General features: G+C 40.3%; 1 protein-coding gene across 2 annotated transcripts in view; it reads right to left on the reverse strand.

The window, feature by feature from the left end:
- Positions 1–26,907, reverse strand: part of LOC126174996 (sodium-coupled monocarboxylate transporter 1) — a 340,772-nt gene that overhangs the window by 34,187 nt on the left and 279,678 nt on the right. For both annotated transcript variants that reach the window (XM_049921483.1, XM_049921482.1), the window contains exons 3-5: positions 13,324–13,537; positions 11,227–11,360; positions 3,264–3,452 (exon numbers count right to left, since the gene is read on the reverse strand). In XM_049921483.1, the coding sequence (XP_049777440.1) occupies positions 3,264–3,452; positions 11,227–11,360; positions 13,324–13,522 (522 nt within the window). In that variant the 5' untranslated portion in view covers positions 13,523–13,537. The remainder of the gene's footprint in view (positions 1–3,263; positions 3,453–11,226; positions 11,361–13,323; positions 13,538–26,907) is intronic.

The following is a 26,907-nucleotide window of genomic DNA, read 5'->3' on the forward strand; positions in this document are numbered from 1 at the left end:
TTGCGTGGTTCCAGACTGTAGCGCCTAGAACCGCTCGGCCACCCCGGCTGGCCAAAGGTAGGGTGTGTGTGTGTGTGTGTGTGTGTGTGTGTGTGTGTGTGTGTGTGTGTGTGTGTGTGTGTGTGTGTGGAGTATGTCTGTCAACAACTCAATGCTTCTGCTTTTCAATGAGTTGTCTCCTTTAATTAAAAATATTTACATTCTGCCATCACTTTCCTACAACATGGGTACCTGGGTGTATCACTTTGTGTGGATATAAAACGGAGTGATCAAATAGGCTCTGTCATGTGTAGAACAGGTGGCAGACCTCGTTTCATTACTAGGATGCTGGGAAAATGCCATCAGTCCAGTAAAGAGATTGCTTACAAAGCACTTATGTGTCCCATCTTAGAATATTGCCCATATGTGCAGGAATCATACCAAGCAGGACTAATAGAAGGGCAGTATGAATGATCACAGATTTTGTTTGACACACAGGAGACCATCATGGGACTGCTTAAAAACCTGAAGTAGTACAGTCTTTAAGACTGAAGCCAATTATCCTGGAGAAACCGTCTTAAAAATGTTCAAGAACCAGTACTAGTCACAAATCTAAAGATACCTGCAGGGATCATGAAGACGAGATTATACTAATTGCACAAGCATCTGAGCATTCTTTATTCCCACACTCCATAAGCAATTGTTTTATAATGTTACAGAGTTCAATTTGAGTGAGTGAGTGAGAGAGAGAGAGAGAGAGAGAGAGAGAGAGAGAGAGAGCGAGAGAGAGAGGTGCATGTGCATTAGGATTGTAGGATCGAAGGATGCAGAGAGAGAATTCCCACATATGTAATTCAGAGAAGCTGATATTGGGAGTGAGATAGGAGTGTGGAATCCATATAGGATGAACTGTAAAGCAGCCATTTAATTTGAGCTGATTTATCACATACCTTTTTTTATGGGTGCTGTACCATAGACAGGGTAGGATATACTTGTGACGGGACTGAAATAGGATTTACTGGGTGGATGCACATGGGTATTACACATTTAATAATTGGTATGGAATAGGGGTGTCTAAAATGCAGACCAAGACATTTAGTAGATTGTGGGGGAGGTGGAATACCACTTTTGGAGTGTAGGATAAGATTGTGAGTAGGCTATTTCATTTCTGGGCTTGATGATTGGACATTGATTCCTGGCAAAGGATATGGTTCATTTATTCCAGTACAGGATGATGTTTGGTTATTTGGGTGGGGCATGTCTTTACAACTGTTTCATGGGGACAGTTGGAGAATTTGGGGCATGTGTGGAAATTGTACAAGAGATCTGTCTATAGATAAGGTTTGAAGGATTGTAACTGTCTGTGAATGTCTTAGTAAAACCTTCAACACACCAAGCAAGGAATTATTCATGACTGCATATGTGATATCCACAGGTGACTAGGCTATATGTAGAAAAGTAGTTACATGTTAGGATATAATTTCCATCTCTAATGACCATTATGTCAACAGGATATTTAACTGTAACTTTCCTCCTTCCTTCTTTCAGGATGTAATTTATCAGGTGTATAAGGAATGAGGTAGCAGGTTTTAGGTTATAGGATGCTGGGAGAGGTGGAATTTGCCAGTGGCAAGGGCATGAGCATAAGGGCTATTGTTATGAAAAGAGGTCATATCAAAAGTGATGAATTGGAATCATGGTTTAATGGAATGTTGATAGTTTAGAGACAGTTTGCGTCCTTGATGTGGGAATGGACAATGGGTTGGAGACATTGGTTAACCAAGGCCAAGATTCCTTCCCCATCCCCAGATTCAGTCATAATTGGCTGGTCAAGGGCCTACTCTCCTCCTCCCATTTCCTTCACTGGAAACACTTATTTGTCACCAGCTTCTCAGACCAAAACCAACCAATAGCCAATATTGAACCTTCCTCTCCTATTTCATATGTTTGTCCACTTGTGAGCCTCCCTCATTCCCATCCAACCACTCACTGGTTACCTTCCTGAAATTCCTTACCACCAAAATAGTCTCACCCCCATTTGCCAAGTCTCTGCCCAAAAACATTACTGTAATTGAGCTTCAAATTTAAGGGTTTGTCTACACACTGAACATCTTCTCCTTCAGCAGGACAATGCAGACCATACACAAGCACTTTGACATCTGGAACAATCGGATGCCTTGGGCTCACTGTCATCGATCATCCTCCATACAAGCCTGGCTGGGGCCCTTCTGATTTTCATCTGTTTCCAAAATCAAGAACATCTTTGAGGATTTCACTTTCATAGTGATGAAGGGGTGCAAACAGAGGAGAGGTTGTGGTTCTATCAACAAAGTTAAACATTCTACAGTAGCAGTATCAACAAAATGGTGTCTCATTGGGAGAAATGTGTTCATCACCAGGGTGACAATGATGAGAAATAAATATGTAGACATGAAGAAAAATGATGTAGAATAGCATTTGTTTTATTTAGAGAGCTTCAAAGTTCTTCCAAAGAAAGTCAGAGGCATTTATTTTCAGCACAAATGTACTGCTCCTCCACTTACACAACTCATCTGTCATTTTTATATAATAATCAATTCTAAGCATAACAGTGTTCTAGGTTTGTTTGGTTTCTGGGTTTTATGGAGAGAGCTTTGGGAGATGCAGCAGATGAAAGAGGTCATCAGCAAGTCAAGGTCTGAATGGTACAAGGGATTGAATGGGACATTACTTGGGAGGGGTAGGATATGTTCTGTTGGGTAATGGCATTCAAAGAACATAGTAAGAACACAGTAGAATGGATAAATTTTGGAGGTGGGATATGAAGTGGTCTTCTAGTTGTTGGAGAAGAAAGGTAAGAAGGAAGGAAGGACAACTAGAGTTGGATTAAGATTTGAACCACCATCCTTCTAAACACAAGTCCAGTGTAGTTGCTGGAGACCAAGAACTTCAAATTAGGAGATAGGATGTAAAACATAGGGATCTGTTCACTATACAACATGTCAGTTATATTGTAAATGATTAATTCTACTGCTTTCAATATTTGTATCACACTAAGGCTTTTGAAGTATTATACTGAAATGAGGTTTATGAAATTTTTAGCTTCAGATATGAAATTTTTCTATCACAGAATTGTGGAAGAAGTCATTGACATTATTCTTGTTCACCTTTAAAGTACCACAATCTTAAAAATACAAAACTTTTAGATTCGAAGGAAGAAATTGAAATTTTGTACTAAGAATTTCAGAGCAATTAAATCATGCTACATAAAGATGCAGAGAACACACATTTTTTTGTAAACTCACCAATAATGTGAATACCACACTGATTGTCGTTATAGAAATTATAGATGCCCAATATGGCATCCCTACTACAGTTTTCAGTGCAACACATGGCGTGAACACTGTAACTCCCATGTTTAGGACACCACGGATCAGATAGGTCAGACTTGCCAAGCGGCGGACTAGTTTTGATTTAAATCTGAGATCCAGGTACTGTAAATAATAAATTACTATGTGAGACACAGTAAGTGGACTATAAACTATATAATTATATTTAATTTTATCTTGAAGTATTTATGAGGAAATGTTTAGTCACCATGTTATTCATCAAATAAATTTCAATTTCTGGAAAAATAATTTTTTTCCTCTTAAATCACATTATAACTAGAACTGCCGCTTCAAGTGAATCAAATGAGCAGAGAAGAAAATAGGTCTATGATTATGGATTTTTGTACAATAATCTGGCAAAATGAAGATACATTTGACAGAATAAAAATGGCCAGAGCTGGAATACAAACATAGGTAAAATAGTTGTTAATGTGAGGTGGAGTCAAGAACAGTAAGTAATTTCTTGATATCACAGTTATTAGTATAATGCCATCATGGCTTAATGACAATCTACAGTCTGGAAAGCAAATGAGTTATAGCAGAATTCAGTTCATATCTCATTTATGTCAATTGTTATGAGTTACTGCAATAATCAGATTAATGATCAGAACAAACAAACAGTCATTAACATTTCTGTTCTGTCAAGTCCACAGCATGTGGTTTATTTATCAGTCAGTATCATTGATTATCTATGTTCTGTGAGGAAAGAAGTCTATGAATTGGTTTACATATACATTTTCTGCTAACTCTTCCCAGCTAACTAATGTGACATTCTAAAGGCTGTGGCAGTTTTTTGGCATGAGGTTAGACCAGTTATCCATATGGTTCATTTCTTTTTTGCCCAAACATTTCCAATAGCCTGAATTATGGTACAGGAGGAGGCCATCTCTGAAAATCATCTTTGCATCATTTCTGAGATGTGTACTGTGAAATGGTCTTGCTGTAAACAGATTCAGTCATAGGATATAGGTGTCACATTGATTAAATCATAAAATTACTTGTAATATACATTGGGCAACAATAAGTTTATCATCTTTTCTAAGTACTCCAAATCCACTTGAGCATATCCAGTACCAAACTGTTACAGACATATTACTACTGCAACATGATGTACAGATAAATTCTGGGACAAAATGAACACATTGCAACCTATATACTCATACTGGATCTTCATTTGCTGAGAAAAAGACTAATCTATCAGAAAATATGATGTTTTTCCAAACTCAGTTGATACTCCATCAATAAACACTTCCGGGCTAAGTTGCCGTGGCCTATCTGTAGAACTACTTCTCCCTAACATTTCGTTCTCAACTACGGAGAACATCTTCCAAGGTGAGTCAACGACTGGCTGCTAGGAGCTGGGGCTGCCGCTTAAATGGATATCATAGAGGGTGCCACCGCACGTCACGTGGCGTCAATGTGCAGCTATCTCTGGCTATCGTCTGTTCTCTCGATTGCAGGCAATCGATTGTCATGTGATTGATGCAACGTTGACTGCCATATCTTATCCAATTTTAATCCTTCTTCTTTACGATTAAAATTGTATTGATGTTTGTGGAGAGAACAGACGATAGCCAGAGATAGCTGCAGATCGACGCCACGTGATGTGCGGTGGCGCCCTCTACGATATCCATTTAAGCGGCAGCCCCAGCTCCTAGCAGCCAGTCGTTGACTCACCTCGGAAAATGTTCTCCGTAGTTGAGAACGAAATGTCAGGGAGAAGAAGTTCTACAGACCGACCAAGGCAACTTAGCCCAGAAGTGTTTATTGATGAAGACGCCGGCCGTGAAAGCCTACATGGAATGATTCAGTTGATACTGTTACTAGCAAATGCTAATCGCTAGACTCAATGTTCATCACAGTGCCTCTCCTTGATAGAAGCTTGTATTCTTTATAGTAAAGCTTCTGAAAACCAGCACCAAACTGTCAATCAACCTGGGAAATGCAGTAGTATGGTTCAAATGGACCACTTTTAAAAAAGATTTTTGCTATTATGTGTTTACAAGTTCATTATCCTGTGCTTATGTTGTTACATGCCAAATTATAGTTCCCAGGTTCCTCCTGGGTTCTCCAGTATCTCAATATCATCTTATCAGTTGTTGTGCAGTGTCCTCATTAACACCATACCCTGCCCTGGCCTTCAGTTGTGTCAAACTCTTTCCTTCAGAAGAGAAGTGCTAAGATGATTCTAAAATTAAGCTGATTAACTTAGTCTCTCTGTACGTGTCCATATAGACCTACTGGTGAAAACAAAACCAGATAGTGCAACACAAAATATTCTAATAATGGTAATGGACAGTTGTATCAATCCAAACAGTTCCAGTGGTATTTCATTATAAATACATTATTTTTTGTAATTTTTGTTAATTAGTTACATGAAGTCTTCCTTCTTCATATATTTTCCAGAAGTCAAGAGTGGCATGTCAGGGTCACCCCACATCATTAAAACAGTGGCAGAAGATGCCACAGCTGAGTTTCTCAATTGTTGCAAGTATTATTATCTCTGTCACCAAAAGTTTTCTTCTTCTATGTAACACAGTGTTGAAAACAGTCTAGGAAATTAACAGGTCAATGTAAAAACCGGCGGAATGAGTTATTTCAACCAATAACTATCGTGAAAATAAATGTGACTACATTCAGAATTTTAAGTCCAAAAATTTACACAAGCAGCCAACAATATGGGATGCGGCACTTTGAAAAGCAGGTTTTCTGTCAATCAAGCAGTCCATTGTTGCATACATTGTTGGTGTTGTGTTTAGTGGTGTGCAACAGAAATGTATGCAAAAATAGCAATTATGTATCAAAATATTTTCACAACAGTGTTAACCATGGCTGTCCCTCTTGGACCACCTCATTCTCCAGAGATCTCAAAAGACATTCCTGTCACCAACAATGTGTTTTTACATTGCAAAAACTGTATTTGCTCTACTGTATCTACAAATACTACTACTCTTCACCTTTCTCAGTACAGGAAACTTTCTTGATTTCCTATTAATTTCCCATGGAGAATGTCTCTGATAAATTGAGTGAATATCATGCTGTGCATGTATGATAGAAACACAGAGAAACCATCTGCTTTTGAGATCTGTGACAGGATTAATGGGGAACTTAAGCAAACTGAAAACAGTATGATAGGCATTTATCACAGTTTTATATGGAGTTGTCTTTAGTTGAAACTACCAGGTGCAAACGAATGTGAAAAGTTGCCGGTTGCTAACTGCAATGTTATAATATTTCTTTGCAGAGATGGCAAAGTCAGTGATATGCTAATTTCTCGAGTGAGACATTAATGGAGAACACTTAAGTATGCAATATTCCATTGTGATTAAAAATCAAATAAATTAAATACCTATCAATATTAGCTTACTGTGAATACTTATTTTATCATAAGAAAATCTCTGTAAATTAGCTTGGCTGAAATATCACAGAGCAGCAGGCCCAAAAAGGTAGCTCCATCTTATTGAAGCAACATGTCAGGACTATGGTGAAAATGTGGAGATGAGAGAAGATGCATAAAGGGAACCCAATTAACAAAATTGTGCAATATTGTGCAGCGATCAGTCAAAGTGCATAATCACAAAAATGTGACCTTTAAGTTGGTATGGGTAAGAGCAGTTGTGTCACTATGTGCTTTCCACACTTTATATCTGAATGTACCATAGAGAAATTATATTACTCAGTCTATTTATTGCTTCCATGATTTATCCCACATTTTGTGGTCCCTAAATGATAAACAAAACCAAAAATTATGTCACTGATTGTCATTTTAAAAATTACTTTTAAAAAAGGAAAAAGATACACACACACACACACACACACACACACACACACACACACACACACACACACACACACACACACACACACACACAAATTGACACTCTACTCATGGATAGGCTAAACATTGACCATTCCGCTACAACGACCACTGATGAGATATTTGCTCTTTAGTTACTATGCTCCATAAATGAAGATAATGGAAGACAGGAAGTCTAGAGGTCTGTGGCTGTGGAGTGCTTATACAAAAATTGTATGCCTTGATCTCATATTTTATCTTCAAATGAGTAACACATTTCAAGAGAATGCCATCATCAGATTGATTTTATGACAAAAAAGGAATAAACACAGGATACATGCTATTTCATGTGTTGCTAGAAAGATGTGCTCACTAATTGATGAAAGAAAAATACAGATGATTTTGCTACCACCAATATGTCCTTATATGCAGCATGATCATGTACTATTTGGTGTAATACAATATATTGCTTCTGTGGAATCTTACCCCATGGTAAGGTAATAGTAACAGCTAGAAATGACACAGGGCTGATTAGAACACTCTCTATTTGCCATATGGCATGAATACAAAAGCTTGTCAAAACGCTTGGCAGCCATGGAGTGAACTGAACCCACTTTCTGAACAGAAAACCTCTCTCGTGTCATGGCATAGAAGTGGTACCCCTAGAGGTGGGGTGGGGGCAATGGAGGTAGCCATAAAGACAATGACTGTAAATGTCCGATGTTGGGCCAGGGCTAGTGTGAACCCTCAGTGAAAAGGGAGCATCAGGATCCACTAGAGTAGAGTTGTCCTGATGTGAGGTCCTAGGGGCCATCATACAGAGGAAGCCCTTAGATGATAGGTGTTATGAAATGGTGTCCAGGTCCAGGTGATTAGGTAGGTTGTAAATGAATGAGAATTGATGGGTAATGAATCCTGTTTTGGTTTGTCGCATGGCATGCCCTCCCTTGACCACCACCCATTTGTCAAATAGTTTGACATGTAGAACTGACAGAAACTCTTAGTCACTGAGATATACTTCAAAGACATCATCCATGGTATCTGGCTCTGTAGCTGTGGGCAAGACTGTGCGGGTCAGAGCAAATGATACATCATCGTTCGAAGTGTTGTTCCGTACGGTCCACACTGGCTTGAGCCAATTGATTGAGACTATCTTAGGCTTGCTATCAGTAAAGATGTCAATTTTGTGAACTTTGTAATTGAGAAACTTGTATGGTGGCTGGAGTACCAACCGAACAGTATCATCATGAAGTATGATGAAATCACTGTCAGTTAGTGCCCAGTGGATGATGGTCTGCAAAGTGTTGTGCAGCTGTGGAGAGGACACCTGAAGGTGTGCTATTTGCTGTTTGATGTCAATCATGCCTGATGCACAAAGTCTGTCAGTTGAGTAAGTGCTTTACTGCATAGGACCTCCAGCTAGGAGACACCATGGTCATCCTTGTGCCTTGCACACAGAGAAAACTCCCAACAGTACCCCAAAAATGGCCTTGGCACTTAAGGGTAGCTTTCAAAGTATATGCCAGCATTTGATGAGGCCATTGTTTTTCAGGTGCTATGCACAGGTATGGTACTGACAAAAACTGCCGTGGTTGTATAGTTTGTTGAATACTTCTGATTCAAACAGCTGACCTCAATCAGCGATTATAAAGGCAGGGCAACCAAAATTGAAGATTGGCAAAAACCCTGGCCTTTCAGGTATAATATCTCTATGGGGTTTGATCCCATCCGCAGCATGTCACAGTTGATGACCGGGAGTATGTATGGCAGGAATGGCACTTGATGCTGAAGATAGACCAGGAGGTGAGGTACTCATGTTAGAAGCCATGTGAATGACGAAACAGTGTTAATCAATGCAGTGAAAGATGTAAAGCCTGCTACTGTGTGGCGTGACATGACATGGAATAAGGCAACTTTAATTACCTTTGTGACCTGGTGTGCTTATTGCAAACCACCTGTCATTTTAGCATAGCCACACGGCAAGCAACAGTTATGCAAGGTGTCACCAAATTGCATGTGAAACCAGCAAATCCATCTCCTTACGGACATGTCAGTGTGCAAGGTGTGGTTGCTAGTTACGAAGTTGTTTGTTGTGGTCACAAGAAGCTCACCATCCCATGTGGCAGAGTTTATGTCACATTCAGCAAGAGTCAGATGAGCTCAGTCTGGCTCAGCTGTAATGAGGCAGAAGGCAAGGCCAGGCTGCCATAAGCTATGTTTGGAGGATTATTTACACATTGTCAGTGTTGCAAAATAGTAAAGATTCTTTCTGCCAGTGTTAACTTGCAGTCCAGTGGTTCACATTCAAGGAAAATCATCACAAGTTGAACTTGAGATGGGAGTTTGACAACCCAGAGGGGTCCAGAGCGTGTAGTCTGGTGTCGGTTTGAAATCCACTCATATGTACAACCAGCACCAAATCTGTGAAGGTGTCCTGTCCTGAAGCTGTTCTCCATAAAGAACTGTTGTAACTGTTGCTCTGGCATCCAGGAGGGGCATCAGAAAAGAGCAGATTTCATTGTGAAAGATTTATTATCAGGTAGGGGCAAAAGAATAATGCCACTGATCACATCTGCATGTTCACTGAGATGACTGAGTAATGTGACAAATTTGGCACTGTCACTTGATATATCATATGTAGTGAGGATGCTCTCAACAACTGTGAGCCAGACAGTGAGTTGATCTGGGCAAAATGACAGCAGTTTAGGTTAAGCACTATAATGGATGAGGGTGTCATCAGCGAATGGTCATGTCGACGACCAAGTCAAAATCCAGAATTGTACAGCAGATGAGTGTTCACCATCTGTAGTTCATCCAGTCATAGGAGTCACAGGAATGTCTGAAAGTTGTCCATCAGGCTGGGCCACATGTTGTGGTGTGAATGGTTTAAATGAGTTTGAATGTGGTGTGGCAGATGCATCAACAGTTCACTCAAAAATGTGTCTCTTCAAGCAGATGATGCACAGCATTTATCTGGCCTGATTTCAGAGTAGAGTCTGGAACAAAATCACCTAATAAAGTGTCTGTAGGATTACATTGTTCAGTATCATTTTCCACTTCTGTAGCACTGTACTGATGAAAGTCATGCTTGCTTTTGATGAATATGGCTCGTTGTGGAGTCAACTGTAAAACACTGCACACTTACATATGTAAATTGATGTCCCGCATTGAGAACTGCATTGTATGTCAATTCCATAATGGTTGCATTGTCAACATGTAGTATCCAAATCCAGAGATGTAGGAGCATGAAGATGATTCTTAAGCGGTTGTCATGGGTCACCAGTATGGAATCTTACTTGCGGATAAGATAAGGGTGATAGTAATGACACAGTGCTGGTTAGAACACTCTTTGTTGACTACATGGCATGAATACAAAAGCTTGCAACACTGCTTGGTATGCCATAGAGTAAACTGAGTCTACCTTGCAAAGAAATGGTTGGTGAGGACACAGTCGATGGTCAGAGAGGTTTGTCTGTCAAGGTATCCGCATAATTTTTTTAAAGTTTTTTGTGTGTATCTTTCATATCAACATACTGTATTTTTCTTTCATCAATTAGTGAGAACATCTACCTTCTAGTAGTAAGTGTATGCTGTGTTCATTTCTTTTATGTCTTACAACAGATCTGATGATGGCAGGCTGCTGAAGCACATTATCCATTTGAAGAAATAAAGTGCAATCTATATGGACTATTTTTGTATAACTACAACTGAAGGTAATAGCAATGTGTTCTTTTCAGAGAAAAGATGATTATCTTCTTGGAATAGGTCTAGAATACTAACAGGGCAAATCTCATGTTATTTCTGGAGTAATATTTCCTTTTTAAAATTTTTGTAATGTAAAAGGAAAAATCTGACATGCTCTTTTTTGTTTGTGTCATGTCTTTACAGGATTTTAACTCTGCGACTGTCAATGGGCAATTTTTATTATGTGAAGGGTACATTGTATACAATGTGCCAGATGTGAGGAACTCTCAACGAAACAAATTAGCCTTGTAACTTTTTAAAAAAGATGAATTCTTAATTTTTTGAGCAGTATGAGTAATATGAGCACTACAAGTAATTTAAATGAGAAAATAAACAAACCTGATAGACTGATGTGATTCCAAGATTAAAGTAGACAGGAACAAACACAAAACAAACTATTGGGTATGCAGCTATTATACCATACAGTGTTTCCCACATAGCACTTCCTCTGTAATAAAGCTCAGATGGATAACCTGAAAAGCATAGATAAAAGTCAAACAAAAAATTCATATAAAATATACCATAAGGTGGCAACCATATAGATTGAACACCAAGTAAGCCATCAGAAAATAAAGTCAACTCATATTCCTCATATCCGAGTGTTATACTAGTTGTGAGAACTGGTGCGATAAAACCTAAGCAAATAATTTAATTTTAAGAATCACATTATTACATTTTTGAGGCCACTGAATCTGTGAAATAATCAAGTAAGAAACTGTAAAAAAACGAGATATTCTCAACTGAAATTGAATATCCAAGACCAAGTGTGTGTGTGTGTGTGTGTGTGTGTGTGTGTGTGTGTGTGTGTGTGTGTGTGTGTGTGTGTGTTTTAATTTTGTGTTCATGAACTACTAGTTCCTATTCTTATCTGGCTCTATGGTATAAAATGTGCATTGACTTAATAATTAATGACTATTTCCATGTGTATTCAGTGGTGCTTGACCTTGAGGCAGTTGGATGGAGTATGTGAAGGGGAAGGAATATTCTTTACTGAAATTTTCCTGGGAAGATGTGCTGACAACAGCATTATACCAACATGTATGTTTCTCATGAAAAAAACCTTCACTCAGCTGTGAAGCAAGATCTGAAATTATCATTCTGGAAAGGTACAAACTGTGAGTAGGCAACATATTACTGTCCGAGCTAAGTGAACTACTTCACAACTTAAATCTAAACTGAGCTCCTCATCCAAGCTGTGAAGACCCATCTTGGAGATGATGTATAGAGGTGCATGCGGTCAGCACACCATTCTCTCAGCTGTTTTTCAGACTTACCAGACCACTGAGCAGCTACTATTTGATCAAATAATCCCTGAATGGCTGAGTGTACCCTGTACCAATCCTCTGACCAAGGAAAAATTCTTGGCAATACTGAGAATCAAACCCAGGTCTTCTGCATGGCAGCCATCTACGCTGATCTCTGAGCCACAGAGGCTGACCTAACTTCAGTCTGCCAGAGTGAAATTCTCACCTTTCAGTATGATCACTACTGAAATGAATAGGGCTTGTTGCCTACAGAATAAATGTAATGTGGTTTGAAACCGAATCCAGCACCAAGTTTCAATTTATTAGGAAGGTTCATGGAATATTGTCAATTGTCTTCTTTTTGTATGTATATAGTGGAAATAACACTTCTTTAAAGCACCACTGAAGTAATTTATGTTATAAACAACTTGGGAACAGTTTCTCCCCAACTGAATATCTGTGAGCATGTGTTGGCTTAGATTTAAGGGGAGTAGTGAGTCAAAGAATGAGCTTCATGAGACTAAAACTGTAACTGTGCTGTGATATGAAAACAAAACAATAGCTAAAATAAAGGCAGTCTGTATGAAAGTGCACGTCTTTATTCCATGAAACAAAAATCTGCTGTTGTGGTTTGGTAGCAATACTGTGCTGCTCCACCATGCACATTAGAACATGCTTGGATGCTCCTCAGCATCATCTCACAGGGTCATTGAAATATCACTGCTCAAACCTGCCCCAATCTTCAGCAGAGGCCCTCAAGAGTTTAACCAACATGTGAGAGGTTTCCTATAATATTGTCACTACAAATTTCAGCTGGCTCCAAGTACCATAATTTGAGTTAATGTCAGCAGATAAGACAGTCCATTCCATTCATTTGATCCCATCTTCCCGGAGAAAGTCATTCGTGAGGAACATGCACTTGTCCATTATCAGTTTGGAAAATGAACCAATCATTGAAATATTATTGCTTAGTCCTCACATTATCTTTGGTATTGATAAGAGTTACTTCACATCCATACATGCTACTGGCTTACTTGACATCCAGACATGCTACTGGCCTAAAACATGATGGATGTTTCTTGTATCTTTTTACAAACACAGGAACAGCCTGGGTTCCATTGAATTAAAAAGCATCCATGGTCACAAAGTTCAGATGTTTGTTTTGTTGCTATAAAGATGAAAAGGTACTCACCTAGAAAGGCTTTTACTCCGAGCATGCCTCTAGCAATTGACAGCATCATAGCGAACATAGAAACGCTACTGCCTGCAGCAAACACATAGGCAGCTTTAGTGCGTTCCTTGCCTTCCATGAGGTTCCTGTACAATGGCACAGACACGGAGACCAAGATGAACACAACAAACACCACATAATCCACCAACATGTCAGCCATGGTGGCCAGGGAAACCTGCAACAAGTGAAATTATAACAATAAAAATTGTAATGGTTCATGTCATTTAGTCCTGTACAAAGGTCTTTTCTGCTGTGTAGTGCCAGAACCTTAATGCATAAATGAAAAAAAAAAAAAAACAACAACCAATAATTGATCAACATTACTTCTTGTTTCACAAAAAAGAATATCATAGTTTAGCATTCCACTGAAGATGAGATCATTAGTGCTGTGCTGGTACAGCTTATGTGAAGTGTCACATTTATTTGTTTATGGACTTATTCCTGTATGATATGATGTATATATGCAGATCTGCATATCTAAGTCTCTAAAATGTTGCAAACTATCTTTGCAGTCTGATAATTCTATCATTTAAGTGTTTTGTACAATATTCCATGTTTACTTCCTATGAAGATTGCAGTAAACTTTTTGACATCGTGTTTCTTTCTTGTCGTTTACCCAAACTGTGCTGGAAAATGGTCTCTGACTGAAACCAGTCCCTTATTAAAGAATACTTTCAACAGGAGCTTGTAGTGGAACATAATGTCAGTTCTAAAACTTACCACAGCTGTGTAACACAACCGACAGAAAACATTTTGGTTCTTTTCTTATTCTCATGCCCCTGTGTGAGACATATGAGACTCGCAACAGAATTGTCACACACCCTTCCTCTTATATTCTCATATTGGTTCCACGAATTCATCCAAAAGAGTTTCCCAAGATCAACGTTGATCTCCTTCCAAAGATTTCCATTAAAGTTCCCTTTACATCTATGTTACACTTTTATGTGAGCTATACCACCTATTGTGATCCTATCTGTGCATCTCTGAATTTTTTTGATGCCTACTTGGGAAGGACTCCAAATCCCAGTGCAGTATTATTAGATTCTCTAGTGTCTTAAATGCTATTTTCTTTACAGATCCAGTATGCTGTAACAGGATTGTTCTAACATATCTAAGTCTTCTATTCATCTACTTTCTTCATTTTTTACATGTTCGCCCTTTTTCTATCAGTTCTTAGTATTATCCCTAAATTTATAAATAATGTGACATGCTGCAGTTGTTCACCACTAATCTTGCGGTACTGTTAGGTTCTCTCTCTTTACTGTGGGCGTCATTTTGTACTCATTCAAAGTTACTGATAGCTGTTTTTCATTGAAGAAAGTAGAAATTTTGTGCATTTCTTTCTGTAGCCCCTTCAGTCATCCAACACAACAGCATCATCAGTGAACCAGCTGATAGTGCTGCTGACCCTATCTAATAAATCATTTATGTTTATTGAAATATGTGTCTGTTGAACATTTTCCATCCATTCTGGGTTGTGTTAGTCAAAAGTATCATAAAGCTAACCAAATATTTGTGAAGAGACTCCAGGTGACCGTATGTTGGATTTTAGTTAACAGTGTGGCAGTGTGCAATGGCTTTCAGGCAAGTTGTTGAAACAATTACACATATCTTGTGAAACAGAAGACAAGGAAAATTCAAAATAACTTTATAGACAATGGGTATGATGTGGTAAATAGAATACAGAGAAAATAATTGTGTTACTAGGCAACAAAATCAGAAATTTGAGGTTCTTATCTTTCATTCACATGCACTCCAAATGCAAGCTAATGTCATTTTGAGATTAGTATACAAAACAGAGTCTAGAAATACATATTACACTATCAATGTGCATCTTTCAGGAATATTACCCAAATAATTTGTAAATAAACAGTTTACAAAAACTTCGGACACGAAAAATCAGCCGTACTGAACCTCTTTTCTTTGTTGTTGTATGTCTACAAAACTGGAGGCTCAAAGACTGTGAGAAAAGAGTATCACCTGACAATAGCATTCAAACAAACCTCTTCAAGAGCCATTGTTGTTGTGGGAGGGACCTCTCATTGCAGTTTGACTAAATTATCAGTGAAGGAACTTTCACGTCTTTATGATAATGTGAGACAGTGTTTTGCAGATTCGTGGCAAAATATTAGCAAACTACACAAAGCTTTGCTTCTGGAGGGAACATTTTTAGATTAAGTAGTTCTTCCCTGTTTACCAGCTGAGAACAACAAACAACAGACATAAGCAGCCCTAAGCACAATGTAATGTGCCTGTAACTATATTTCTCATGACTGTTGAATCAGAAGATGATCCCCTTGTGAAGAGGGTTTCAAACCGCCTTCCTGAAGCTCAATTGTCGCCACCCTTCACAAAGTTATCTCACAGGGAGTTGAGTAGGCCCAGGTGGCGAGCAGTTCACTGAAATGAACACCATACCTCCCTGACTTCACAATTCAATATCTTTTGAATTTTCTTAATTCAACAGTGCCAGTGGATTCTTACTCCATGATATCAAGTTCAAACCACTGTTGCTGTATCGAGTATTTCTTCATTGTGCAGCAGTAATTACAAAGAACTGGGACACCTCTGGTGGTTTCTCTTAACTACAAATCTTCACCATAACTTTTTTACTACATTTTTTGTTTCAGATTCCGGGAATCCATGTGAAACAAAGGTATATGGTCTCAGAATGAGCCTGCGAATAATTTACAGAGTGCAGATCTGAAAATTTATAGAAAAAGAACTAAAGAATAAAAGACGAAAACAATGACAAGAGAGTAAACGAAGTAGAAAGACATTACGGAGACGTGTCCTCAACTACTAGGAGAAACTCCAGCAAGGGAGTGTGCCACAAGGTAACTTTTCAGCTTTGGTTTTTCACTATTTTTTCCATTCTGCTGGAAGCCTGTTGATAATGAAGCCCACTGAATGGTGCACACTTCCTGTACAATGCTCAAGGAAGTGTTATCCAAGTGGGAATCATCCCTTTATCTAGCACTCACTGAAGGAAAGTTGCAGTTTAAATTGAATGGGTCGGTATTGTCAACAACAAATCCCATGATGGAGTATATGCACAAGTCAAGCAGAGTTAGGCTGTCGAGGATGTCAACAAAGACCGATCATTATAGAGATGTTAATCGTTAGGCATATCCTAAAACATGTACCTAATATGTTCCCAAAACCCATTCATTGTATTGTATTGTATGTTAACCGGGGACCTAGAAATGATGGAGAGGCTCCATCCCCACCGTAGCCGCAGTGGTCCACAACCCCACGACGACTACCACAGTCCACTTCACCCCTCCACCGCCACACAACGAACCCAGGGTTATTGTGCTGTTCGGCCCCCCAGTGGACCCCCCAGGGAACGTCTCACACCAGACTAGTGTAACCCATATGTTTGAGTGGTAGAGTAATGATGGTGTACGCGCATCAATCGCCGAATAAGGAAAAACCAGCCCGCATTTGCCGAGGCAGATGGAAAATCACCTAAAAACCATCCACAGACTGGCCGGTTCACCAGACCTCAACACAAATCCGCCAGGCGGATTCATGCCGGGGACCAGGCGCTCCTCCCAGCCCAGAAAGCCGTGCCTTAAACCGCACGGCCAATCGGGCAGGCAAACCCATGCATAAAAACAAGATTTTTCCAGGACTCATCCTTGGGTTCTATTGGTGAAAGAAAGGTGGGGTCAAGTGTTTTGGATAGTTCTTGGGGTAAGGACCAATCTATATCCAACATAAGCATCGTCTTAGTGTCAGTGTTGTTGTGGTCTTCATTCCTGAGACTGGTTTGATGCAGCTCTCCATGCTACTCTATCCTGTGCAAGCTTCTTCATCTCCCAGTACCTACTGCAACCTACATCCTTCTGAACCTGCTTAGTGTATTCATCTCTTGGTCTCCCCCTACGATTTTTACCCTCCACGCTGCCCTCCAATACTAAATTGGTGATCCCTTGATGCCACAGAACATGTCCTACCAACCGATCCCTTCTTCTGGTCAAGTTGTGCCACAAACTTCTCTTCTCCCCAATCCTATTCAATACTTCCTCCTTAGTTATGTGATCTACCCATCTAATCTTCAGCATTCTTCTGTAGCACCACATTTCGAAAGCTTCTGTTTTCTTCTTGTCCAAACTATTTATCGTCCATGTTTCACTTCCATACACGGCCGCACTCCATACAAATACTTTCAGAAACGACTTCCTGACACTTAAATCTATACTTGGTGTTAACAAATTTCTCTTCTTCAGAAATGCTTTCCTTGCCATTGCCAGTCTACATTTTATATCCTCTCTACTTCGACCATCATCAGTTATTTTGCTCCCCAAATAGCAAAACTCCTTTACTACTTTAAGTGTCTCATTTCCTAATCTAATTCCCTCAGCATCACCCAACTTAATTCGACTACATTCCATTACCCTCGTTTTGCTTTTGTTGATGTTCATCTTATATCCTCCTTTCAAGACACTGTCCATTCCATTCAACTGCTCTTCCAAGTCCTTTGCTGCCTCCGACAGAATTACAATGTCATCGGCGAAACTCAAAGTTTTTATTTCTTCTCCATGGATTTTAATACCTACTCCGAATTTTTCTTTTGTTTCCTTTACTGCTTGCTCAATATACAGATTGAATAACATCGGGGAGAGGCTGCAACCCTGTCTTACTCCCTTCCCAACCACTGCTTCCCTTTCATGTCCCTCGACTCTTATAACAGCCATCTGCTTTCTATACAAATTGTAAATAGCCTTTCGCTCCCTGTATTTTATCCCTGCCACCTTCAGAATTTGAAAGAGAGTATTCCAGTCAACATTGTCAAAAGGCTTCTCTAAATCTACAAATGCTAGAAACGTAGGTTTGCCTTTCCTTAATCTTTTTTCTAAGATAAGTCGTTGGGTCAGTATTGCCTTACGTGTTCCAACATTTCTACGGAATCCAAACTGATCTTCCCCGAGGTCGGCTTCTACCAGTTTTTCCATTCGTCTGTAAAGAATTCGCGTTAGTATTTTGCAGCTGTGGCTTATTATTAAACTGATTGTTCGGTAATTTTCACATCTGTCAACACCTGCTTTCTTTGGGATTGTAATTATTATATTCTTCTTGAAGTCTGAGGGTATTTCGCCTGTTTCATACATCTTGCTCACCAGATGGTAGAGTTTTGACAGGACTGGCTCTCCCAAGGCCGTCAGTAGTTCCAATGGAATGTTGTCTACTCCGGGGGCCTTGTTCCGACTCACGTCTTTCAGTGCTCTGTCAAACTCTTCATGCAGTATCATATCTCCCATTTCAGCTTCATCTACATCCTCTCCTATTTCCATAATATTGTCCTCAAGTACATCGCCCTTGTATAGACCCTCTATATACTCCTTCCACCTTTCTGCTTTCTCTTCTTTGCTTAGAACTGGGTTTCCATCTGAGCTCTTGATGTTCATACAAGTGGTTCTCTTATCTCCAAAGGTCTCTTTAATTTTCCTGTAGGCAGTATCTATCTTACCCCTCGTGAGATAGCCTCTACATCCTTACATTTGTCCTCTAGCCATCCCTGCTTAGCCATATTGCACTTCCTGTCGATCTCCTTTTTGAGACGTTTTTATTCCTTTTTGCCTGTTTCATTTACTGCATTTTTATATTTTCTCCTTTCATCAATTAAATTCAATATTTCTTCTGTTACCCAAGGATTTTTACTAGCCCTCGTCTTTTTACCTACTTGATCCTCTGCTGCCTTCACTACTTCATCCCTCAAAGCTACCCATTCTTCTTCTACTGTATTTCTTTCCCCCATTCCTGTCAATTGTTCCCTTATGCTCTCCCTGAAACTCTGTACAACCTCTGGTTCTTTCAGTTTATCCAGGTCCCATCTCCTTAAATTCCCACATTTCTGCAGTTTCTTCAGTTTTAATCTACAGGTCATAACCAATAGATTGTAGTCACGAGTCCACATCTGCCCCTGGAAATGTCTTACAATTTAAAACCTGGTTCCTAAATCTCTGTCTTACCATTATATAATCTATCTGATACCTTTTAGTATCTCCAGGGTTCTTCCATGTATACAACCTTCTATCATGATTCTTAAACCAAGTGTTAGCTATGATTAAGTTGTGCTCTGTGCAAAATTCTATCAGGCGGCTTCCTCTTTCATTTCTTAGTCCCAATCCATATTCACCTACTACGTTTCCTTCTCTCCCTTTTCCTACACTCGAATTCCAGTCACCCATGACTATTAAATTTTCGTCTCCCTTCACTATCTGAATAATTTCTTTTATTTCATCATACATTTCTTCAATTTTTTCATCATCTGCAGAGCTAGTTGGCATATAAACTTTTACTACTGTAGTAGGTGTGGGCTTCGTATCTATCTTGGCCACAACAATGCGTTCGCTGTGCTGTTTGTAGTAGCTTACCCGCATTCCAATTTTTCTATTCATTATTAAACCTACACCTGCATTACCCCTATTTGATTTTGTGTTTATAACCCTGTAGTCACCTGACCAGAAGTCTTGTTCCTCCTGCCACCGAACTTCACTAATTCCCACTATATCTAACTTTAACCTATCCATTTCCCTTTTTAAATTTTCTAACCTTCCTGCCCGATTAAGGGATCTGACATTCCACGCTCCGATCCGTAGAACGCCAGTTTTCTTTCTCCTGATAACGACGTCCTCTTGAGTATTCCCCGCCCGGAGATCCGAATGGGGGACTATTTTACCTCCGGAATATTTTACCCAAGAGGACGCCATCATCACTTAATCATACAGTAAAGCTGCATGCCCTCGGGAAAAATTACGGCTGTAGTTTCCCCTTGCTTTCAGCCGTTCGCAGTACCAGCACAGCAAGGCCGTTTTGGTTATTGTTACAAGGCCAGATCAGTCAATCATCCAGACTGTTGCCCCTGCAACTACTGAAAAGGCTGCTGCCCCTCTTCAGGAACCACACGTTTGTCTGGCCTCTCAACAGATACCCCTCCGTTGTGGTTGTACCTACGGTACGGCTATCTGTATCGCTGAGGCACGCAAGCCTCCCCACCAACGGCGTGGTCCATGGTTCATGGGGGGGGGGGGGGTCTTAGTGTCACTATCATACAGTATAGGGTCAAAATATGAATGTTACACACTCCTCCTGCTTACGCAAATGGAGCAAATCGGTTGGTTCTCTTTGCGTTTGTTATGATCTTTGGTGGGCCTCACTGAGCTTATGGAGGTACCATAAATTCGTGGGCGGTTTCTTAGAAAATCCTAAAAAAGCGTTTTTTGCGTGAGCTCGAACAGCCTTGAAAATTTCATTGATATCTTTGCCCGTTTCGGAGGTAAAGAGGTTCAAAGTTACCCCATCTGTATACATAAATCACGCACGTAAAATCCGGTGTGAGGCGAAAACAAAGTCACTTTATAGTGATGTAGCACGCAGAAATACGCTGTAAGGTGTCTTCATTATCATCAGAAGGGTTATGGGAAACACGTGTTGCAGTACTGAGGCACAAGACAAGTTTTTAAGCGCGTAAAATCTGATCTGAGTCGTAAAATTAGTTTTACATCATTTCATTTTCACATAAGTGGCTATCAATAGTTTACTGATCCATAACATTCTTTTCATATGAGTGACGTGCCCTGCTGTGGCAGGAAAAAGAAGGAAACCAGTGGTAAAATGCTTCTACCCGAGCACAAAAAGGCGAATATGCTTCTGTTTATAAGACTGACTGAAAAGTGTGGTACCAGTTACTTCATCCTATCTTCCCCAGCACCTTAACAAATTCCCGAAGATTTTGACAAACTGTTAATCGATAGTAATCGGAACGTGTTGCGACTCCTGCGAGTAAATGTGAGAAAGAAACGGTCCGAAATGAGTCGAGACTGTTCGTGGTCTCTTCAGTCACGATGCTGCACCCGCACTTTCATCCTTGTTGTGCGTGACTATTGCACAAAAAACCAAATCACTGTGGTGTCGCAGCCTCCGTATCCTCCAGATCTGGCCACTGCGAACTTTTTTGCGTTTCTGAAGTTGTAAACCCCGTTGAAGGGCGAAGATTTGCAGTGATGCACGAGATAAAAGAAAATTCGCAGACGTGTTGGGCGCGATCCAGCAAGAGGCGTACCAAGATTGCTTCCGGAAGTGGAAACGGCGTTGGGAGAGGTGTATGTGGACAAAGTTCCGGACTTTTTTTGAACAGACCTCGTGTATTCGTGCTGGGATACGTATTACGATACAAATAGTTTTGGTACCGTACCTGAAAAGGAGATTTATGAGAATACTCTATTAATACTCGATATGCCTCTTTGCGGGATCACTGTCACCATTATAATTGTAGAACATAGATATTAGTGACTATTGAAGAATTTCTGTCGCCTATAACTTTAGGAAGTCACTGGTTTAAACGGCAACGTGGAACTTCTTTGGAAATTGTGTGCAGGGGAATGGGAAGCTGAAGGGTCGACGACTGCTGGCCATATGCACGTGTTCGAGGGTTAGAGACAACGGCTTCTCTCAGTGCCGACGTGGGCCACAGTAAGGTCCGGCTTTCTCTGAAGCCTAACAGCTGCGCCGTGGAAGTGTGTGTGTGTGTGTGTGTCATCAGGAATAGACAAGGAGGAGCAGACAGGACTGCACATACTCAGTCGTCGAGAAGCTGCAAGAGTGCAGCTAAGTACGACAAGTCACGAGTACCGTCGCGTGATTTGTGGCGTGACTGTCACAGTAGGAAATGCTGCACCTGTCCCAGCTAAAGAGGAAACTGTCAAGTCTAAAATCCTGTGGTCGATACTACAGTGTGCACAGATATACGAACTGGGTGGGAGCAAACCATTACCAAGAGTCTACATTCAAAAATAAGGCACAGATCTCTCGTGCGGTCAGTTTGCAAATAGTACGCGCCATTAGCACACCAATTAAAAATGTACCAATTAAGGTTGCTTTAGCTTGTTGAATTACAAACAGTCTCGGTTGCAACTTGTTCTATTAAAAACGCTTTTCGTCTTCGTGAGGCATCTTCAGATTATCTATGAAGATAACAAGATAAGCAAAAAGTAAGGTAGGGTCCCAGCTTGGACGATTCTAAAAGTGAGCAAGGAATTGTTAATGACCTTAAAACTTTCCTCTTACAACTTATTAAAAATAATAATAACAGTACCAGTAATTCACCTTTTGGACGATATACAATGTCATGAATATGTAACTGATAGAACTCTGTCAATTGGTAGGAACGTTTGATATTATCACATCCTTTTCTAATTAAAATATAATGAAAGCTTGTAATGCAGTGCTACTTATTTTCGTATGTTAGTTAAAATAGGTGATACAAAGTTGGGAATAAGGCGTGGACTACTATTATCCATCTGTATAACGGACAGAACTACTGTTAATACTAATAAAAAGCTCTATTCAAATATATATCGAAAACAAGATAAGAAAGCTGTACTCAATTTCATCTTCATGTTATTAAGGAAACTGAAATTCGTTGTTGTTTCTACATATTTGATGTAAACTTCTGTGTAACATTTTTTACGTTGGCTGGATTGTAAGCCTGAAACTGATAGGAGCATTTGAAACAATTTTATACATATGTCAAATTAACTTGATGTGATAGTTTTTCATTGTAATGTCTGAAAATTGTATTGTTAACAAGCGAGCAATTGTTCAAAAGCCTATATAAGAGCAGCAGTTGGGTCGCTAGAGGGCACTGTTGATCAGAGGCTTTGTAATGGACAACCTATGTCACTTGGAACAATAAAGATGCAATGTAAAATACAAAGGCGTCGCTGTTACTGAATCCATGTAGCATGCTGAATGGACTTTAGATCCGAATCCTGTTCTTGTGAAGACAACGAGGCGAAAACAAGATAAGTACCCGAGTTACACCAACCGTAAACATATTATCGAGGTTAAAATTGCAGCAAATTTATATCATTTACACTGTCAAGAACGAAAATACATTTAATTGGCAGTGGTAAGAAGAGGTTGCGTCACAGAAGGCAGTAATAGTGTAGATTCCAGTATTCTTACAGGTGGAGTATTTTCACACGCTGTATGTCTATACGCCAACACCCTGCATTGCGCAACAATTGAACATTTACAGGCACTTTTGTTTGACGACAACATTTGTTCACAGTGTGAAATGTATGAACCAACGTTTTTTTTTAAATAAAATACTGGGAATAAAAAAATCTGTTGTATATTTCTTTGAAACTGTTTTCCCGTTCGCTCATGATGACTCATTTATTCTGCGTACTTTTAAAACTAAATCCCATAGAACGAAGAATTTGCGTCAGTATCTCCTGATTAGCCTTGAAACACCATTCTGTGCGACTTAAGGTCTGAAATTTTCGCTAATTTGGTATTTCCTTGTATTTTTCACAACATCGAGAAACTGCAGCCTACCAATACATTTATCGGTATCGTCTGTGCAACATTTGTTGTGTGCACTTCTTATTCTTTGCGGATACTGTACTCCTACTCCATTCACCACTGCGTCTCTTCTGCCGTAATTTTCACACCACCGACGTACACTCAACTTGCCTGCACGTTTCGTCACCTTTTCCATTAGAACTGTCACATCTCGCTGTTTGCAGCTACATTTCCGTTTCATGACCTCTTCGTCCAGTAACTGCTGTCCAGCTTATGTACAAGTTATTTATAACCATTTGCTGCTGTATGTTATCATCGCTGCTACGGTTATAATTTCGAAGAGTGGATTCCAGACAACCTTATTAAAAAGCTTTTTCTCTAAATTGATAAATGCTATACCTGCAGGTTTGTCTTTCTTCTGTCTATTTTCTAAGATAAGTCGTGGGACTAGTATTTCTTCGCGTGTTCCTACATTTCTCCGGAAGCCAAACTGATCTCCAGATTCGGTTCTTATCGGTCTTCCCTTATTTCTGTAAACAGTCCATGCCAGTATTTTGCAGTCATGACTTACTAAATTAATGATTATGTAATATTTACACCTGTCAGCATTTGCCATATTTGGAATTTGAGTTATTAAATTCGTCTCTGTACCAGGTAGAATATTTATTGTCGTGGTATTTCCTCCCGGACGGTACTTTTATACGATTGTAAATCCTGAGCGACATCAACGGCAACTGAAGAAGCAATCTGTGCCTTCGAGAGGAAGATACTTCGAAAGAACTACGAGTACTGACCCGTCTGCAATACCATGGAACGTAAATGTGAACGAAGAACAAAAGACGACCTGCACAAGCGGTTTCAAAAGCCACACGTTGGGCGAATATTAGGGCGGAAGAGGTTACAGTGTTTGGTCTCACCCTTCGAGCTGATATATCCCTCCGTGTTCTCCATTCTCAATCTGCTGGAAAATGCCCAAGAGCACGTGCAAGGACGCGATTGAGTAACAATCCTCAAACAAGTGGAGCTGACAGTAGTGGAAGATGAAGCTAGAGACTGCCATCTGCAGTACGTGTCTCAATAATTCTAATATTTCGTAAACAAATTTGTCCCAAAAATTGTACCATACACCACCTATTTATAACAGTTTACAGAATCATAGTCGAAGCATTAAAACGACGAAACTCAGAGCAACCATGATGTGGTTGGAATTACATGGCGTTATCTCTTCGAACGACCGAATGCGTCGTCCAGGAAGTTTTCCGGTTAACTGAATGCGTGTATACGCCTATGTTTACATCGGCTCGTGCTCCTCGTCGCTCGTGTGCTAAGCGTGCCAAATCCGGATTTACCTGCGCATGAACCCGCTGTTTACCATCAGCGACAGTAAACAAGCAAACTAATTTCGACCGAAAGTGACCGAAATTTCACAGCTTCCGTTTTGAGAAATCGCAGAAAACAACGAATGTTTTCTGGTACGATATGACAGTACCGGAAGACTCATTAAAGTTGAGAAATAAAGAAAATATCGAGTGCTGTTCTAATCACAAGACGAATGTAAACATGAAGGAAGGAAGGAAGGAAGATTAGGGTTTAACGTCCCTTCGACATCGGCATCATTGGAAATGAAAGGAGCACAAGTTCGGATTGTTTCAAGGATGCTGAAGGAAATCGGCCGTGCCCTCTCAAAGGAACCTTCCCGGCACTGGCTTGGAGCAATTTGTGGGACTCGCAGAAAACCTAAATCAGGATAAATCAAATGCATTCACAATTGCGAATATGGACAACCTTCAGCTGTGGAATGGAATGACGACAATGAAAATTTGTGCCGGACCGGGACACGAATCCGGATTTCCTGCTTATCACGAGAGATATCCGTGCATGACTCACGGCCAGACTCAAACTTCCGTATATCGTCAACCATGCGTCTACATGTACATCTATTACCTACACTACTGGCCATTAAAATTGCTACACCAAGAAGAAATGCAGATGATAAACGGGTATTCATTTGACTAATATATTATACTAGAACTGACATGTGATTACATTTTCACGCAATTTGGGTGCATAAATTATGAGAAATCAGTACCTAGAACAACCACCTCTGGCCGTAATAACGGCCTTGATACGCCTAGCCATTGAATCAAACAGAGTTTGGATGGCGTGAACAGGTACAGCTGCCCATGCAGCTTCAACACGATACCACAGTTCATCAAGAGTAGTGACGGGCGTATTGTGACGAGCCAGTTACTCGGCCGCCACTGACCAGACGTTTTCAATTGGTGAGAGATCTGGAGAATGTGCTGGCCAGGGCAGCAGTCGGATATTTTCTGTATCCAGAACGGCCCGTACAGGACCTCCAACATGCGGTCGTGCATTATCCTGCTGAAATGTAGGGTTTCGCAGGGATCGAATGAAGGGTAGAGCCACGGGTCGTAACACATCTGAAATGTAACGTCCACTGTTCAAAGTGCCGTCAATGCGAACAAGAGGTGACCGAGACGTGTAACCAATGGCACCCCATACTATCACGCCAGGTGATACGCCAGTATGGCGATGACGAATACATGCTTCCAATGTGCGTTCACCGCGATGTCGCCAAACACGGATGCGACCATCATGATGCTGTAAACACAACCTGGATTCATCCGAAAAAAATAATTTTTTGCCATTCGTGCACCCAGGTTCGTCGTTGAGTACACCATCACAGGCACTCCAGTCTGTGATGCAGCGTCAAGGGTAACCGCAGCCATGGTCTCCGAGCTGATAGTCCATGCTGCTGCAAACGTCGTCGAACTGTTCGTGCAGATGATTGTTGTCTTGCAAACGTCCCCATCTGTTGACTCAGGGATCGAGACGTGGCTGCACGATCCGTTACAGCCATGCGGATAAGATGCCTGTCATCTCGACTGCTAGTGATACGAGGCCGTTGGGATCCAGCACGGCGTTCCGTATTACCCTCCTGAATCCATCGATTCCATATTCTGCTAACAGTCATTGGATCTCGACCAACGCGAGCAGGAATGTCGCGATACGATAAACCACAATCGCGATAGGCTACAATCCGACCTATATCAAAGTCGGAAACGTGATGGTACGCATTTCTCCTTTTTACACGAGGCATCACAACAATGTTTCACCAGGCAAAGCTGGTTAACTGCTGTTTGTGTATGAGAAATCGGTTGAAAACTTCCCTCATGTCAGCACGTTATATATGTCGCCACAGGC

Source organism: Schistocerca cancellata, chromosome 3 (genome assembly GCF_023864275.1).
Source record: "Schistocerca cancellata isolate TAMUIC-IGC-003103 chromosome 3, iqSchCanc2.1, whole genome shotgun sequence".
In the NCBI taxonomy this organism is placed as follows: Eukaryota; Metazoa; Arthropoda; class Insecta; order Orthoptera; family Acrididae; genus Schistocerca; species Schistocerca cancellata.